Consider the following 18712-nt stretch of genomic DNA (forward strand, 5'->3'; position numbering starts at 1 on the left):
AATGAGATTAGCACTATAAAATGTTTGGGGGAGAGAGCTGACTGCAATTTCAATTTTCAGTTAACGACCCCTGACGGAGATAGACAGGGGAAAAGTTAAGCCCTCACTCTGGGGAAAAGTCAAATTGCGAGTCCTGAGAATATTAGTCGTTTCAATCCTCTAAAATGCAGTTAGCAAGGTGAAGAGCACTTGTCTCACCCTGGCCTCCCAGAGAAGACAAGTTTTAAGAGGAGCCATGTTCCTTCCTGGGTTACTCTTAAACTAGGAGGTGGCAGGGGGTCCTGTTCTGACCCATAGCTAGCAGCGCAAACTGCTGTGACTAACGCATCAAAAAATGGAAAACATCTAGCCCAATGACTGTACCAAACAGGGAGCTGGGGGGAGGAAGGGCATGCACATACATCTGCTGTGCTTCCTGTTTTGTGCAATGAAAGATGCTTGTGGGATATAAAAGCGAAAATCTGCCACTACCACCGTTTAACCTCTGTGGGCCCGATTCACCACAACCCTGCACCAGGCACAGTCACTTAATGCTAGATAAAGGGAGCGCATAGAGGGTGTACAGTGCTACCTCAGGAAGGAAGATGCTTTATTCCACTCACTTTGCACTGGTGAAAATTACAGCATGGAAACAGTGGATTGGGCCCTGTCAAAATGAACTCTCCTGGGGAATTTTCAACGAGCGAGAGAGAGAGAGACTGTTTCCATTTGCTCCCTCAGGACTGAAGATGAAGGCTGTTGCAAGCTGCCCTGCTGAAATACCACGTGCTGCTTTGGACAGCATGGCCGCACCTGCTTTAGCGATACAGGAAACAGTGGTTTCCGTTTCCACTTAGTGACTCAAGGCAAAATCCTGGTTCCTATGCACAAGGGGAGCTGGGTCTATCTGTGAATAGAGGAACGATATGAGGAGGTGGGGCATTGGGAATCTAACCAGAACACAGGGAATGCTGTGTGAATGCTCAAACAGTCCCTAGAGGCAGAGCTGTGAGAAGTACTGGTGCTGACACAGGGTGCCCTCAGCATTTGATTTAGCGGGTCTTTACTAGACCCGCTAAATCAAACACCAAAAGATCAACCTCCAGCGAGGCAAGTGGAGACATGGCCTTAGGATAGTGTAAATGGGTCACTGTGATCACAATGGCCATGCTCTACAACACACTTGTCCCAACCCAATCCTCTGACCCCATAGAACCATCCTTCCCAGTGCACAACAAAACACAGGGCCTCTGTGCAGTCTCTCCATCTGTGCAGCACACCTGGGCAGGTTCTATTGCTATCCAGGCTTTCCCTGGCTCCTTGCATGGGTAGGATGATTTGGCTCACAAAGCTAGGAAACAAAAGATGGCCCACAAAATGCCTAGAAACTAAAGTATTTTGCAAAAATGTGAAATCCTAGTATGATAGCTCAGGCTGGTTTTAGATGGGCACTGACTGCACAAGCAATGCCAAACTATCACTTTTCATCTTGAAATAAAGCCAAAAGCAGCCTTCAGTCCAAGAGGCTGGGTTCAGACTATTGTTAGCTATCGAAGATGACTAAAATAAGAGAATCCACACACAGGTGTTTTTCAGGGAGTAAATCAACTCAGAAGTCCCTTTTTACAACTTCCCTTTTGATGTATTCAGACTTCTCATTAAAGTTTCATTTATTTCTATATTTTCTCTTGGGAAGGGGGGGCATGTGCATACAAAAGTTTACTTCATAACTTTTGGCCGGCAGCTGCAATAGCAGCTGTCACTGAGGGACAAACTGTGCTTCAGACGAAGTTATTGACTTTACTGAAATTCCTCCATCATTTGAGGAGCAAAGCAGAATTTCCTGCATATAATCTGAAGTCATCTCCCCCTGCTGAGTTCCGTGAAAGCATTTTTAAATTGATTTTTTAAAGATTAACAACATACAGGGACTCCAGGATAACTTGTACCATTTTCAAGGCCTGGAACCCAAAGATCTTTGATATTCTTATCCAAATGATTCATACAACTTAAAAGGAAGAAAAAGAAAAAAGGAAAATAGCTCAAGGGGTAGAAACACTGCTGGCAGCAGCCTGCTGGAATATAGCAGATAACTTACCCAAAGTTTTGATAATGTGGACAGCTGGGTGTCATAATATGCCAAAGGGAAGAACTGAAGTCAATTTTAATAGAAAAAAATAGAGTTTGGTGTTCAGTAATAAAGCCGGAGGGTTGTGGGGACAGTAGCCATGCCCTGCAACTTACCTGATCCTACCCCAAATCCTTAATATAATTTGCTTAGCTTTGTCTGAACTGTAGGCTTAGGTCATGAAAGACCTCATGCCAGACACTTTTTCTTGATGGTGTTTCTTACGATTCCTATCACTAATATTTCTCTTACCCTTACTAGCCAGAGGGAAACACCAAATTGTTCCCCCTTCTTGCATCACGCTGCAACAATATTTTTGACTATATTTATTACCCTTCACAAGATACAACATGTACCAATGGAGTCCCAAGGGAGTAGTTGTTTGACGTACTTTAAGAGACGTATGACCCAAATTCTGGGACTTTTGAATACTCCCACCAGCTAAGAGTCATGATCCCGTTGTCCTGCAGTTCAGCATGTATTATGTAATCTCGTCACAGGGGTTAAGTGCGCTGCTCCCCAGCGTCCTATTCCCACATGCGCAATCTGTCAGAGTGGATTGCACTAAAAGATAGTGGGTTAAAGTTATGGGGCCAAGTCTTACAGCCCTTACCAAGTGCTAGCTTCCACTGATTCCTGTGGGAGTCTAGCACAGGTGCTGCTCTCCCCGGCAGACACTGCATGCCCATACATCACTGAAGAAGCTAACGTGTGCATGGATTTTTATGTGTATTTTATCCCCTCTAAGCCTTCTAAGCTGGTATCCCCCGAGAGTGCTCCTCTTACTCATGCCCAGCAATCCGAGAGAGAGGACTCAATTCAAAGGAGAGCACTCACATATCGGTCATAACATCTGAAGGGCAGGGGTGGGAAGCCTGAATTCAAATCCCACCCTCAAGCTAATACCTCAGCCCGCTACCAGCACATTCTCAGGCCATACAGAAGGATTCGTTTGAAGGAATCAATTGAATGGCAATGTTGGGTCCCGTGGCATAACATTTATCACCCATTACAGAGCTGATTTCTGCAATGGTCCGAACTAAGCTACTTGCATGGATGGCCTCTGGCATGCTCCAAAGCTTGTACAGTGCAGTGTGCCCTTCCAGGACCATGACGTTAGGTCTGAGAGCCTATAAAACCAGGCTTCTGTCTGGCCAGAGGGCTATGTTCTCGCATACATATTACTTGCTTACTAAGGGATTTTGCCCTTCACTTGTCTCCTCTTGCACATTTCCACAGTGCCTTGACTGTCCTCACAGAAGCACAGGCTACTGCTGCATTGGAAGCGTCACCTGGTTCTACTGCATTTGATCATTTGCCCCCTCCCACTGGATTTGAATCCTGGGACTGATGCTGTTTTACCAGCTTAGGGCTCACTTCCACCTAGTTCCAGCTCCAGGCCTGCCTGCTTTATTTGCTCTACATTGCAGTTTAGACAGCACTAGAAGCCCAAATTATTTTGGAAGCTCCTCAAATAAACAGACGAGCAGAAAAATGCCAAGTAAATAAGTATCCTGTTCAGGGACTGGAAAAGAGAGTGTGCATCTAGCAGCACAATCAGTACTGTGCTCACTTACCTAATCACTGGTTCTGGTATTGCCTCTGCGCCCGCTGGGACCTGGACTCCTTTCTCCCACTCCTGCCTCCAGGGATCAGCCAGTATATAGAACTCATCTGGACTCAACTGGTGTGAGTCAGGGATCTTCATGGCTGTTATCAGATCAGTACGAAAAACCTACAGCAAAAGACAATGAGACGGCCTTAAGTGACTCCGCAGAGATGAGATATTGCACGGGGGCATTCGCATTCCCCTGGCAAGCTAGTGTTTGTGTTTCTGCTGTCTTCAGGGATTTCCCAACAGGACAGTCATGCCAGGCCTGAGAAAAGAGAGGGACCCACCTGAGGCAGGTGAAGAACAAGTAAATTCCTGGTCACACATGAGGATATAGCATCAGAACTTCTGTTTTCCCCCACACAAATTTCCCCTCAATCTGACACAAGTACTTGGAGGGAGGGTCCTTTGTATTACAACCAAGGGAGCCGACAACCAACACAGTCCCGTGGATAAAGGTGGGGGAGGGCGGCTCTGTGCTCCTGGAAGGGCCTAGGGTGGAAGGAATGGGACTAGGGGCAGCCAGTCCACTACGCTACCAAGAATGCAGTGCTCCCTCCCCAGCCCTGAGAGTTGCATGGCGTGCACTGTGCAGAGCACCAGGGGCGATTTAAAGGGCCTGGGGCCCTGACCACATCTGCTGCCGCAGTAGCAACAACCGTGGCCAGGATCCCTGAGCCCCTTTGAATCACCAGGTCCAGAGGCGACTGCCCTTTTTGTCATTCCCGTGCCCCGGTGGGCCTACTTACAACGCAAGGGCTTCCAAGAACATTTCCTATCTTCAGCTCAGCTTCCCCTTCACTTAGGGCGAGTGCTAGGGGGACAGACTCTTGGAGGGCCTGCTCAAAGAACAGGACTGAACGCCACGGCTCTCACAGAGTGTCTCTTCATTTCCTGAGTCTCTCACATTATTTTACTTTCCTGGTATTCACACTCTCAGAGAGGGGAAGTTGCTGACTGCAACTGATTGCCGAGTCATCTCTGCTTAAAGATGCTGAGACAAAACGATCCAGGGAATTCTGGTCTTTCCACGGGGAGGTCTCATTGTTTCTGAGCAGGTTCAGATCCTGGAACTTGGTGGTTTAGATGAACATGGACCACAATCACCAGAAGAGAATGCAGGGGAGAGAGAGGGAACAAACTACAGACTATTCTGCTCTCCAGGAGCAGGAGAAGTCTGTCAGCATGGGAGGTGCAGGTAACTATCAGATGGGACTTCATGCACTTAGAATATCAAATCGTGATGACCAGCACATCTGGCCTATATGAGTAGGGAATATCACTTCAGAGGGGTTTTTTTCCCAGAAAAATGGTGCTTTTTCATAAAAAACTTCGCTTACGTCCACCCTGCAATCACGTTAAAAAAAATCAAAAGAAGAGAGGGTTTTTTTCCAACATTGGTAAACCTCTTTCTACAAGGCAGAAACCTTTTTCTGGAAGAGCTCTTTTAGAAAAAGGCATGTGTGGACGGAGAAGAGGGAGTTCTTTCAAAGGAAGAGAAAAGAGGAAAAAGTACAGGTGCCCTGGTGGCCACTCCATCCATAGTAATCACATCTTACATGTGAGATAGCGTCTAATCAATATGGACGCTATCTTTCAAAAAAGCAGATTGCTTTTTCAATGCTCTTTTGCACTGTGGACACTCTCTTTTGGAAGAAGTTTTTTCGGAAGATCTCTTCTGGAAAAGCTTCTTCCAAAAGAAGCCTGCAGTCTAGATGTAGCCTGGGATTCACTTTCTTTTTTTCTCTTCCTCCTGCTGTGTTAAGCATTTGTCAGATTAGATTGAAATAGCAGCAAATATCTTGATATGTAAACATATTGGGCATGACTGTTATCTGACCTACACAGGTGTAAATCAAGAGTAACTCCATTTTACATGAGTGTGGATTGGGTACATGTGACAGTCAGGCTTTATACTTCAATCAATGCTGGGGAAAAGATTGCTAATGTAAAGAAGGGTAAAATAAAGGGTGTATTATTATCCTCCAGGAGATATGTGGATTTAACATATTCATGCAAACATCTACTTTGAGCTCAACACAAAATACAATGACTTTGTTTTTTCATTGCACTCAACGTTCTAGAGGCATGTTGGTGTCTTTCTTCTTGAATGGCTGATACAGATAAAATTGTAGTGAATATCACCCAGTCACCCCGATTCCCATGCAGGTTTTAGTTTTTATTATCTGCTACAAATGCAGAGAAATCAGCAAAATTCTTCTAGGATCTGCCTTTGGAAACTGCTCCTTTCAGGGTACAACACAATTCTCATACAAAATACTCTGGGTCTTTTTTTCTAAAACTCGTGAGTGTTAAAACATAGTCAGAGCAGCTCCTGCAAATGCAGAGGAACTTAAGAACAGCCAGATTTTTTGACTCTGACCTTGCTCCCATTTCAGAAGTAAACACAGCATTGCCAGTGAACTCTGCAACACAGAAATTCAGGGACACGCTGAAAAACAATGGGCTGAGCTACATTCAGCATCGTTAAAGGAAAACTCCTGTGTTAATTATAAATCTTAATGGGCAAGACAAATAGTTTATAAGGGGGTGAAATAGCTGACCCTCACTGTGTGTACCTGGGGAGAAAAGGTGTAAGGAATCATTCAGAGGTTATCTTCAATTTCAATCCCAGAGAGCAACACCTGGGGTGCAAGCCCCCAATAGAACAGCAGGAAGAGTGTGGGAAAACTTTCTACCTCCAGCCACTCCAATCCCACAACTTTTTTCAAAAACATTGCATGTACTTTTTTTTAATGAGGGTTTTCCCCCTGCATTGCCTGGATATTAAAAAGCTGTGTGACTCATTTACCTTGGACTCCTAAGAAATACTACCTTTGGAAAAAGACTAAATCTGGGAAATTTCATCCCATAATGTGATTATTTCAGAAAGCTGCAAATGGCTGAGAACAGAGTCTGTACCCATAACTAGGATAGTCACTGCTCCTGCTTCCCGTTACATATTTGGGGTCAATGGACACGTGAATCCAAATTCCTAAGAATTCTGGTCTGGGAAGCTTGAGTATTGAAACCTGCCCCTGGATTTCTGATTCCAAACTTAGCTTCTGACTTGGCAACTGAGAAGATTTTGTCCCATGGCGGAAACCTTGTGAGATTCCTGCTATTTGGGGCCGAGATGTCACAAGAGCCACTCATAAGCTTTGCTATCAAGAAAGACATTTGAGGTGGCTGGTGTCCTCATGTTCTCCAGGAGGAAGATCATGTTCTTCCTGTCCTGATCCTCCCTTCCCCTTCCTCCCCCCCTACCAAAAGCAGCAAGGATCACTGACATTCTGGGTTTACGCTGGTGTAACTGAGACCAGGATCTGTCTCACAAAGTATCAGAAGCTTTGATCAGACTATCCTAAATGCTCTGCAGTGTTACTGTCCAGAGATCCCAAAGGAGTAGATGAAGATGGGCCAGATATTCAGCTGACATAAATCTTTATATGCCGGTTTACACCAGCTAGGGTTCTGGCCTTCTGTTTTCAGTATGTCTAGTAATAAAAAGCGAAGGAAGAAAATGGAAATTTATTCCAGAATATGACCAGACTGCTTTTTAAGGTTTTCTTTGAAATGTCAGCAACACTTCTGAAATTGACGAGCTTGCAATTGTTGGTCTTAATTGCTAACGGTTATTGGATGACTCACATGTTAAGAACAATACCTGGCCCATCTTGGGGCTCACTAACAGCACGCCGGTTTGCTGGAAATGCAAAGGAATGACTAGGTTATAAAGCTGTTTCACACTTTAATATTCTGTCTGGCTTCCCAAAGGGATGGCTATTGTTTATAGTCTTGGGGAAAAATAGCTTGTTTAGTGAACAGGAAAAAAATCAAAGTAAATGGTGGTATACATGCCTGCCTACATGGCCAGAGCCTGCAGCCGAACACACTCTGATTCTCACTGACCCATTAAACTGCTCAACTGGGCCCCTCCTCTCGGAGAATTCTCCAGCCCTGGGATAATGATTTTGCTCATCTCCCCTTCCCATTTTGCCCCTGGACCAACTGAGGTTTCACTGTAGGGGAAAAAATAATTCCATAAAACAGATTGTGGTAAATAAGGTTTTTCTTCCAGGGGATTGCCTGACAGCAACGATTTAACTAGAGCTACCCTGTCTCTTGGAGAATAAAGAACCATTTGTAAATGAAAATGGATGATTTCTCCTTTTCTCCGCCATCTGTTATTACTCAAATAATAACCCACAATACCAGCAATAATACCCAGACACCAGCAAGCCCTAATCAATCTGTCTCAGGCTACTTCTGCATTACCTTATGTGAGGCTGGGATGGATCAGGTGTTTTCTTCAGATGCTGTTTAATCTGTTCTCAGTGCTTATTCTCAAACTAACTATTGCTTGGCATGAACTGTAATGAATGATTCCAGGATGGCTTCACACTTTCAATACAAAGATCAAATGTCCTGGAGGGTATTTTGGAAACCAAATCAGATACTATATAGGAAAATAGACATTAACCCCTAACTGAGACTCAGTATTTAGGTCAGTTCATTTAATCCTGAGAGCCTCAGCTGATAACCCAATTAGAGCTAAATACAAATACATAAACAACCTTTTCTATATTGCTACCTCTTTGAACAGCAGCAGCAACCTTCCCCTGCTGCATTTGTTTGGAGACATTTTTGACCACATTTATAGAGAGTTAAATGGAACTGCCCAGACCCAGTCTGGCTGCATCTTCCAATAAAAACATAATTAACAGCCTACATGTTATATAGTCAGAGCAAAGCTGGGTTTGAGAAAGGTCAAGTTCCTTGAAGTCTCCATGTGCCAATATAAATTAATTGTTAAGAACACTGCAGTAATATTTTATGATGCTGCTAGCCTGAAAAATTAAAATAACATTAAGATAAATGCTAAATAAACATAAGAAGTAATGTGAAAAAGATGTCACAGACCTTACAGTTTTCCATCCTTGAATACCAAGCAACACGAAGGCTGACAAAAAATAAATAAACCTATTGCTGCTCTAATGCATGTGCTAAAACACAATGTATGTATATGCCCTTTTAGTGATAGATCTGAAGTCCCCAATGTCACCATTCACACTGAAAAGCTGTTTATGTTACTCAGTAGCACCAAGTGGCTGTTTCCAAAGGCTATAAAGCAAACAGGATTCAGTATCAACCTGAACATTTTATTTTGCCAGCTGGCTAGTCCATTAGGACAAGGAATAATTCTATTTGGGTATGTCTACACTGCATTCCTCTTTTAGAGAGAGGAACGCAAATGTAGCTGAGCAAAATTGCAAATGAAGCGCAGATTTGAATTTCCCACCCTTCATTTGCATAATCGCTTCCGGGCACTATTTCGAAATACCCTATTTCAAAAAAAGAAATGCTGTCTAGATGCGGTTATTTCGAAAGAAAACCCTTCTTTCGAAATTACCTTTACTCCTTATAAAATGAGGATCCAAACACCAGGTCCCACTTAGACTCAACTGAAAAGCTTAAGTGGGATTCATGATCTTGTGCTGGCCTTCAGCAATTTCACCTTCTGAGAATCTCAGGTGAAGAACAAATTGATACTTGATAACAAGCAGGACAACAGCAAGAGATATGCAGAGCCAAGTTTTTCTCTTTGAAACAGTTGCTAACTTTGTCTGAAGTCTGTCTCAGAGGCACTGCCTGCCTTTTAGATCGCTGCTGGCTTACTGAAGTGTGCGTTCAGCTACTCGACCTCGTCAAATCAGTACTTTCAGCCTCTTCCTCCTGGTGCTCCATCCACCCACATCAGCTACTTGGGGATGATACTGACTTCAAAGACCTGCTTGTATAAGTAATCACAAACATGACATCACTCCTTCATGATGTGCAAATAATGAGAATCTGCCTAGGAATTTTCTGGCTCAGCAGTCAAACGCAGGACAAAACACCGCTGAGAAAAACACAGCTCATGTGGAAATTCAAGAATGTTTTCTTCCTCCCAATTACTTTTTTTATTGCAGTATGATTGTGCAATTACACTAACCTGTCATGGACACAGAATTACCAGGACCCCAGCTCGAACATGTCTGCAGCATCACCCAGGGATTTTAGTTTTCTCTTGGGAAACCACCCTTACATTTTTTCTGTCCGCAACTGACAAGTGCGGCGTCAGAACTCAGAGTTAGAGGATTCATTGAGGATTGTTGTAAGAAGGCAAACTGAGATTGTCAGTGGAAATGCCAACTGTGACAGTGACATTAGGATATGGACATCTGTCTAACAATAACTAGACTAACTCCACCAAATCCCAGCACATAAGCCAGAGAACTGTTACCTCAAGGCAATTTTGGCCACTCCCAATCACTTGATTTAAACTGGTGATTTAGAAGCAAAAAGTTCCACATCTCCTCATCATCTTTCTTGACAACTTAACCTCATAGAGAAACTATTCCAAGTAATTACCTCTGCCATCAGTATAAAAGTTACGTATCATCTGATATTTAGAGGTGCAACAGATCACGAGTTCAACTGTGCTGTGTTGATTAGTCTCTTAATTAACAGAAAGATTAAAAAAAGACTAGGCTAAGTTATAAGGAATATTTAATGCTTTAAAAATAAAAGATTCAATTATAAAATTAAAAATATTGTTGCAGAAAGGGAAGACTATGGAGCTGATGGTCTCACTCTGGTTTTACCCTGAGCTACTAACTCCATTGACATGAGAGAGTTACTTTGGATTTACACCATATAAAAGAATGCGCTACGGCCTGATCTCTGCTACAGTGGAAGGTCAAATTAAGATACGCAACTCCAGCTACCATAATTACTTAGCTGAAGTCAACGTATCTTAAAATGTGTTTCCACACTGTCCGCACAGCAGGTGGTCGATGGGAGTCAACACTCCCATCAGTTTCCCCTACTTCTTGTGAGTAGCAGGAGTAGCAGTGCTGACGGGGCATCCTTTGAGTTCGATTTAGTGGAGCCTTCACACACTGCTCCCGCCCTCAGCACAATTCCATTGGCCGGTTTCCATTGGCCACTGGGAACTTCCTGTTGTTAACAGGAAGCTTGCGAACCACCCTTCCCCCTTCCCCTCAGGCTTGTAGCTGTTCAAAAACCACATGGCACTTACAGTCAGTGTGGGGTGGGGCAGGCAGGGAGGTCTCCTTTAGAAGGCTTCTGGCTGGGAGTCAAGCAGGTAAGTCCCCCAGCTACAGCCTGCCTCTGGCACTCCAACCCCTCTGCCCTGCTACCCCACATAACCCAAACCCTCTGCCCCCTCCTGCCCCCATATACCCTCCCAGATCCTACACCCCAATCTCCTGCCCCAGGTCAGAGCTCAAATCCTCTGTCCCTCCTTCTGCACCCATATCCCCTCCCAGGTCATGCACTCCATTCCCCTAACCCAGATCACAACCCAAACCCTCTGCCCCCTCTTGCACCCCAATCCCCTGCTCCAGATCCCAATTGAAACCCTCTGCCCCCTAATCCCCTGCTCTAGTTCACAGCTCAGATCTCTATGGCCTGGTCCCCTAACCCAGATCACAACTGCCCACCCCTGGTATGGACTAACTACACACAGCAAAAGTAGGGAGACCTCTGAGACCTTCGTTCCATCTGGGTCTCAAAGGTCTCATAGTGAGGGGAGAGGGGGGCTGTTGCTCAGCTTAGTATCCTCCTAACCGCAGCAATAGCATGAGAGCCCCTTGCCCGCCAGGCAGACAGGCTGTGCCCCAGGACGGGTGGTGGGACTGGCTGGGGGGGCCGCTGGCAGCAGCAGGAAGGGCCCAAGAGTGTAAATTTTTCCCTCCCCTCTCCACAGCTGAGGTGAGTGCTCCACTCCTTGCCCTTTGCTGCCAGGATACACAGGAGTTGCTGCAAGAGGGGCCACTGCTGCTCTAGCGGGGTCTGTTGCTCAGCCACAGCCTCTGCCCATCCACCCCCACTTCTGAGGAGTGATTCCCCCTTCACTGTTGTCACCTCAGTCCCACATGCAAGTCCCATAGGAAGTGAGGGGACCAACGGGGTGGTGTCCGGTCCTGCTGAGGCTTTCTCAGAGAGGGCAAGAGGATCCAAGCAGACTTGGAAATGCCTCTGACGCTGCTACGCTTTTCACAAAGCCGCTGCTCTGTATCGGATCCCTCAGGCCTTGCCCTCAGAGGAAATGTGCACAACAGCTTCAAAAAAACGCACCTGGGAACTTACATTCATACCTTTGCTAGATGCTACAAAATATGAGCAGACTCTCTGGATTTATGATTCATTACAACAATATGTGGTCCCTTTAACTAGCACATGACTGGGGAGTTGTTAAGGAGCCACTTCACCTTAAGTGGTCATTTGAAAAATGTGTTAACTATTTATGCTAAGACCATCTGTTCCATTTTCTATTTGACAGTATCAGAGGGGTAGCTGTGTTAGTCTGAATCTGCAAGAACGAGAAGTCCTGTGGCACCTTATAAACTAACAGATTTATTGGAGCATAAGCTTTCGTGGGCAAAGACCCACTTCGTCAGGTGCATGTCACTATTTGACAGTGACACTGACTCTGAGTATATCTCCCAAACCTGAAGAACTCTTGTCTTTCTCACCAACTTAGATTGGTCCAATACAATTTATCCAAGACGGTACCTCGGCCAACGTGTTTCTGGGAGATAACTGAAAGTCAAACTTCCCCTTCTTACCAAGGCTTGTGGAAGCCCCTCGGCTACCAGCATGGGGGTAGACGTGGTTCTCCAGAGCACAGCCAGAATAAAGCTGGAGAACAGCTTCTGAATGTGGCTTCAAATACAGGCATATTTCCAGTTAGCAATTTGAACTGATGAATCAGGCCAGTATGCAGGGGAGTTGTGCAAAGGGTGAGAGTCCCGCAAGCAAGCATGCTCCGGCCAGCCAAAGAAAGGCAGGAGAAGCACGCTGCCTGAGCCTCCCCCCCTCATGCTCCAGCTGGACAGCAGAAGTCTGGGGCTGATTTTACCTCAGGAGGGAGGGAAATCAGCCCCAACCTTCCCCGGGCCGGCTGAAGCATGGGGGAGGGAGGTTCGGGCAGTGCGCCGCTCCTTCCTTCCCCTGGCTGCCCGGAGCACACTTACTTGGGGGACCATAGTGGGGTGCGCTCGCACCCTTGCACTCCACAAAAAAAGCACCCCACAGAAATTCCTGCATACAGGCCCGATAATGAACAGAACTGGTCCCAAGACTGACCCCTGTGGAACCCCAATTGTTATGACTGTGAACCATTAATAACTACCCTCTGGCAACTGTTATCCAACCAGTTATGCACTCATCAAAGATATAGAAGTACAGAGATTCAGAGTGACTTGCTGAGTCATACAAGTCTGTAGCAGAGATGGGAAGACCAGTCAGGTCTTGTGCTCTATGTGATGGATGTAGATAAGCATGCAGTATGGAAAACTAAATGTTGGATTGTTCGTTGTCTCTATAGGTCATGTTACATCTTAAAAACTGCAGATTCTTTAGAGCCCACATAAAAAAAGCAACGGATTCTCCAATTATATAGATCACCCTAATGGCTGTAGTAAGGATTCAGAAAATAAAGCTTAGTTTCATTTATCAATTTGTTTCTCTATTTATAAGTCCATATCATCATCATATCTCAGTACCTGTCAAACACACTCCCTCAAAGGCGAGCTGTCATTCATGGACCGAACATCATCAGAGTCGAGTATGGCTAAGTAATACGTCATTGTTGCGTTAAAGAAAACCCCATTCCTGCCATCTGGAGGCTTTTTGCAGACAGTGGACTGAAAGGAGGCTCTGAATGGAGGAAAGTAGTCCTAAAACTGGTGATCAGTGTCGCTTGCTGGTAGGCAGTGCCGCTTTGCTCCCAATGCTTTCTGTCTGCAGGAAAACTTGCTGGTAGGCAGTGCCACTCTCTGTCTGCAGGAAAACTTTTATGGCATAGGAGCACAAAGGCAACTATAAAAAGCATTAAAAATTCATTGCTCCTCCTGCAGCACAAAGTGAACTCATTTTATCTTTGTGTGTGCTGTGTGGATAGGATCTTCGTTCTTTGTGGACACAGCTCCTCACCCGACTAAGAATGACACATTTTGCTTTGTGTACAGCTGCTACTTGGGGTTATTTATGTAATTCTTTCTTAGTCTGAATGGTTGCATGAAAGGGTCACAGCTCTTTCACTGCCTGGAGACTGTCTTGCACCCTGGTAGTATCTCCATTGAAAGGCTACACCATGCAGTTTATCTGCTTTTGGTCACTAGTCTGAGTAAAGGTAGAGACAACTTTGCAAATGGATTATAAGATCCTAGGGTTGAAGTGAAGTATACGGTGTTGTGAGTGCAATAACACAGATCTTCCCATTGAAAAAGGAGTAGCAAATCAGTGTTCTGCACATCTTCTCATCCATGTATTACACAAATCACAGGCCTGTGTCTTCCTGCACTAAATCTTCTCCCAAACTTGTCCCTTCTGGCTTTTCCACTCACATTGGGATAGAAGATTAGTTCTAATTTTAAATCAAATAAGTATGATTTTATCTGTTTCCCAAAGATGATAAGGCACATTGCAGGCTGGATTTGCAATAGTACTGCTTCGCTTATTTAGTCCTTCTTGGAAGACAGATAAGCCTCCATATTCAAAGGCAGCAAGTGTGCCAACACTTATCATGATGATGCCTGGGTTTTTTTCATGAAGAATTGGAAATGCATAAATTACTAACTATCAAAGCAGAACACTTCAGAAATGATAGAATGCCACAGAAATTCTAAAGGAAAGCAGATCAGTTGTCTGGAAACCTACCAGCAGCTAATATGCTCAAATTGTAATCTAAATGTCTTTTTGTTTTGAATTGTCTGGGATTAGGGTTGGGAAAAGACTCAATTATTCTACTCAAACTCTTCTGAATTATTTATGAAAACTAAATAAAGGATAAATTGGGCACTGATGAACTGAGGACCTGGTGGTGGAGGGAAAGTTGTGTACTAGAAAACAAGCAATTTTCTCTCAATAGGACTGTTTACTATTTCCTCCCTTCTACAGAAATTGACAAATAGTCTTTAAAGGTCTGCTGCTTAGCAACACCAGTTCCGCTGATCTGCTTGGAAGATGTTAATTGCTTCTTCAAACAATGTGAACTGTTTAAAGAGCTACAACTCTAATTTAATAACCAACATGAGCCATGAGACAAACTATAGCGACTCTGTAGTGACTTCAGAAATGTACCAGCCAGGGTAGCTCTCTCCCTCTTGTGTTTCACTGAACTGGGAGGTAGCACAATCAAAATCTCAGTTTATAGAGAACTCTGTCTACCTGGAAGGGGACAAAGCCCCAGGGCCACAATTTCAAAACACTCCAGCGGGTTCAACGTCTGCCACTGATATCAAAGGGGCTTATGACATTTAACCTGCCTAAATGCTTTTGAAAAGCTCCCTATCTGCACATTTGGACCCATAAATGTGTTTGAAAATTTTACCCCAGGGATAGCCTCAAGCACTAGCAAATCAGGCCCATCTCCTTTTGGTGGCCCCATCTCCCATGCAAGCTCTGCAGCTCCCAGGCTGACTCTCCTCTCGCACCACCTCCAATCTCCATCAGTGGATCTGGAGGAGCAGGCAACACCTTCTTACTACACCATCACACTCCCTCTAACAAAAGGAGCGGAGGAGGAGGTAACTCATCACCCAATTTCCCCCTTTCCTGACTTTCTTTTCTTTGACACCTACTCTCAATATCTGGAGGGCACACCCGGATCACAGCAGGTGCTGTTACTAACTGCTAAAAGGCATGTGCCACTCTGCCTAGCTGCTCCCTTATAACCAGCTCTGAATGCCATACCTCTTCCAGAAAAGAGTGCTTAGGTGCCTCACTCCTCTAGCATAAAGCTCATACACCTGGACCAACGTTCTTTCTCTAAAAGCAACCATGTCAGGAGATGCGGGATTGCCACAAGCTCCATCATTTCTCGGAGCTCAGGCTGGGAATCTTTAGCAATGCTACAGCGGTTAGGCATCTTTCTTCTTCCCGCTGGCTTTTCCCCCCTGCATTATTGGTTCTGCCTTGACACTTGCTTTAATATGATAAATACCATCATTAAATATCATCCCAATGAAAATGAATGGCATTTCCATGGCGCTGTGATCTTGAGAGGCACACACAGAATCAAATCGTCGTGTGCTTTCAATATGCCATTTGCAAAGCTCTTATGTGCCACCTATTCCGGAAAGTGGCAGATAATGTTTTAAACAGATCTGAAGAATAAACACAGAATCAAAAGGAAGTCCGAGGGAGGCGCATTACTGCCAGGCATTACAGTAAGACATTAGCAAAACTGGCATACTTGGATACCCAATAAACGGAGGGGGAAGTGAGGGCGGCCTGGTGCACGGCTCTGGCAAGAGCTGGCTGAGCTACAGCAAAAGCCAGCAGGGAGCTATTTAAAGAGCTGGTAGGGAGAGTACCTGTAAGAAAGTTTAAGTTACTTTCACTGCTGCCAATAAACTAATCACGCTCTGTGCTGAAGGCTAATCCAAAGGAAAAGAAAAGAAAACAAGAAAATGGCAAGAAATGGACCACGGCCTGATAAGCAAAGCAGGTGAAATTCACCTTTGCTCTGAGGTGTGGCACTGGGCCTATGCCTCATTTAATCCCCCACTTCAGATATGGGGTGTAGGTGGTATTCATCTTCTGCACTGAGGGGAACTGCCTCCTGCCTGTCAAGTCTATTCCTACCTTCAGCTCCATGCTAGCTGCAATGAACCTCTCCCGGATCTTAAAGGCCCAGCAGCTAGATAATGTCATGTTTTCTTAAAACAGTATGAACCAAACTCTTCTTGGCAATTGCCACAGAAAGGCTTAGGACTCTAGGCCCTGGGCACTGACTCTCCTCTCATCCCTGAGAGGTGGTCCCTGCAGGTCAGGGCTGGGGCAGGTTGTGGGGCAGCACAGCACTCACAGACTCATACATGCACTTTAATGCCAGAAGGAACCATCATGGTCATTTGTTGGCCCTCCGGCATATCACAGGCCACAAAGCCATATCCATCCTCATACTCTGAGTGACTGAAGTCCTCACAACTTGATTTAAAGATATCCGGTTATAGAGCACCCACCATTTAATTCAAACCAGCAAGTGACCCAGGCCTCATGCTGCCCATTAAGATTAAGTGCCTCCCCCCCCCCGCACTCCGGTCTTGAACAGTCAACACATCACCATATCCCTATTCAGACGATGTCAGCTTCCAGAGCTGCCATCCCAGCAACTCCTGACCAGGATTGGGTCACACTCTTTTCACTCCTCTCCCCTTCCTTCTTTTCCTCCACTGAGGGGCTGCAACTCAGTCTTGAAAGCACCTTAACCTCTCTTCAGGCTCCTGCACACTAAGTTTAAAATCACAGTGGGGTAAAATTCACCGTTTCACAAAGGGTCAGCACAAGTCCTGTAAGTCTTCAAAATAGATCCTATGGGATGTACGTATAATCCAATGACTGGCGTGTTACAGGGTCCCCACCAGTGATAAACGCTATGAGCCTGCTTCAGGCCCAGCTTGGGAGCCTTGGCTATTTAGTTCAAGTTGTAGCAGCAGCTGCTTTTGGCCCAGGAGGTCCCTGCTTCACTCCTGGTGTGCTGATATCACACACCCAGACGACATGCTGGCTGTCTGCATGGGGATACATGCTGCCCTTCAGTAAGGCTCTTCTATGCATCTCTCAGTCACTTGGCATTTTCCCATTATATATGGTTTCTGTCAACCTCTGTTGTCTTGCTACATTGAGAAACTTTCCATTGGCCTCTTTTACAGTGGGGTATAGGCCTTGCTCTGCCTCTGGCAGTTCTTTGTTAGCTGATTAAAGATTATTTCCCCACATTTCTGAACAATAATGTTAAAAAGTTTATCATGTATTGGTACCCTAGTGCTAAAAACATATTGGCAGTCAAAGCATACACACTGTAACTCAACTTACTCGCTTAAGTTTTGTAGAGATGTTCCAGCAAAGCACGAAGAGCAGAAAGGAAAAGGAAACAGAGAGGTCTGTTGTATAAATGTGGGTCACATTTCAAAACAACTTTTCTGGTGCCTGACTGTCCAGAGCTCAGGTGCAGGAAGATGGAGCAGAATCAAGTGATCCATCCTCAGTCAAATAAATACCTAGTAGGGCAGTCTTTGGTGTACTCCAGCATCACCATTAAAGAGGGGAAAAGAATTAGTAAATCCTTCAGTGTCTCTCCTGTCACTTTGCCACTTCTTTACTTCTGAGCTGGAGGAAACAGAGGTTAGGAATCTATATCTGTGAGACTTGAAAGCACAGAGAATGTGCTCCTCGGAAAAGAAAAGCACATAAAAAATAACAACCCCAATGCCAATTTCAAACATTATTTGCTTCACGGGGTTTGCAAAGTGAGAGATGAAGAGTGTCTCACAGTAGGATGTGAGGGAAAGAAAAAATAAAAGGGCTTTTAAAATGTTGCCATAGGAAATATAAAAAGGGAGATAAATCTGTCAGCAGTTGGAAAATTATACTTCCCTATTAAATCCCTCCTTGCTGACCTGTCCAGAGATGGATCATGGTACCAGTAACATTTCTCTCAAGAGCTGGTGCTGAGTATTGTTAATTCAATGGTGATGCATTGCCAAGCATGGGGCAGTGCTGCAGGACATTTTGCTGGGGGCAGGAAAATGCTGGTAGTTCAATGTCACCTGCTGGTTTCAAACAGATTCCTTTTCTCATGTCACATCTTCCTATGACTGAGATTTCTTATCCTGTTGATTTCAGAGCTGGATCCCATTTTCCAAACCTTCATACTCGCTACAGGAGCACCTGACCCAGACCTGAGCTCTGTTTGAAAGACTAGAGCACCCTCATTTTCTGGCTTGTCAAGTGCCTTGTTTCAGCAAAATGCTAATTTTTTTCTAGCCTGGATTTGAACTACAAAAGACAAGAATCAGATGGGATTGTCTGGCAAAAGATCCCTCTTAGTTTCCTGACTCTAGCTAATACTCTCTCCTTTTTCCTTACACCTTTGATTTAAAGCTATGGGATACTAGCGAGCTCAAGGCGTGGAG

The 18712-nt window shown here is 44.9% G+C and overlaps 1 protein-coding gene across 5 annotated transcripts in view; it reads right to left on the bottom strand.

Annotated features, from left to right (window-relative positions):
* JADE2 (jade family PHD finger 2) overlaps positions 1–18712 on the bottom strand; it is a 181840-nt gene that overhangs the window by 124730 nt on the left and 38398 nt on the right. For all 5 annotated transcript variants that reach the window (XM_014570002.4, XM_006116055.5, XM_075900395.2 and 2 more), the window contains exon 4: positions 3685–3842. In XM_014570002.4, coding sequence (XP_014425488.2) covers positions 3685–3842 — 158 coding nt within the window. The remainder of the gene's footprint in view (positions 1–3684; positions 3843–18712) is intronic.

This window comes from Pelodiscus sinensis, chromosome 16 (assembly GCF_052426305.1).
Source record: "Pelodiscus sinensis isolate ZL-2025 chromosome 16, ASM5242630v1, whole genome shotgun sequence".
NCBI classification, from domain to species: Eukaryota; Metazoa; Chordata; order Testudines; family Trionychidae; genus Pelodiscus; species Pelodiscus sinensis.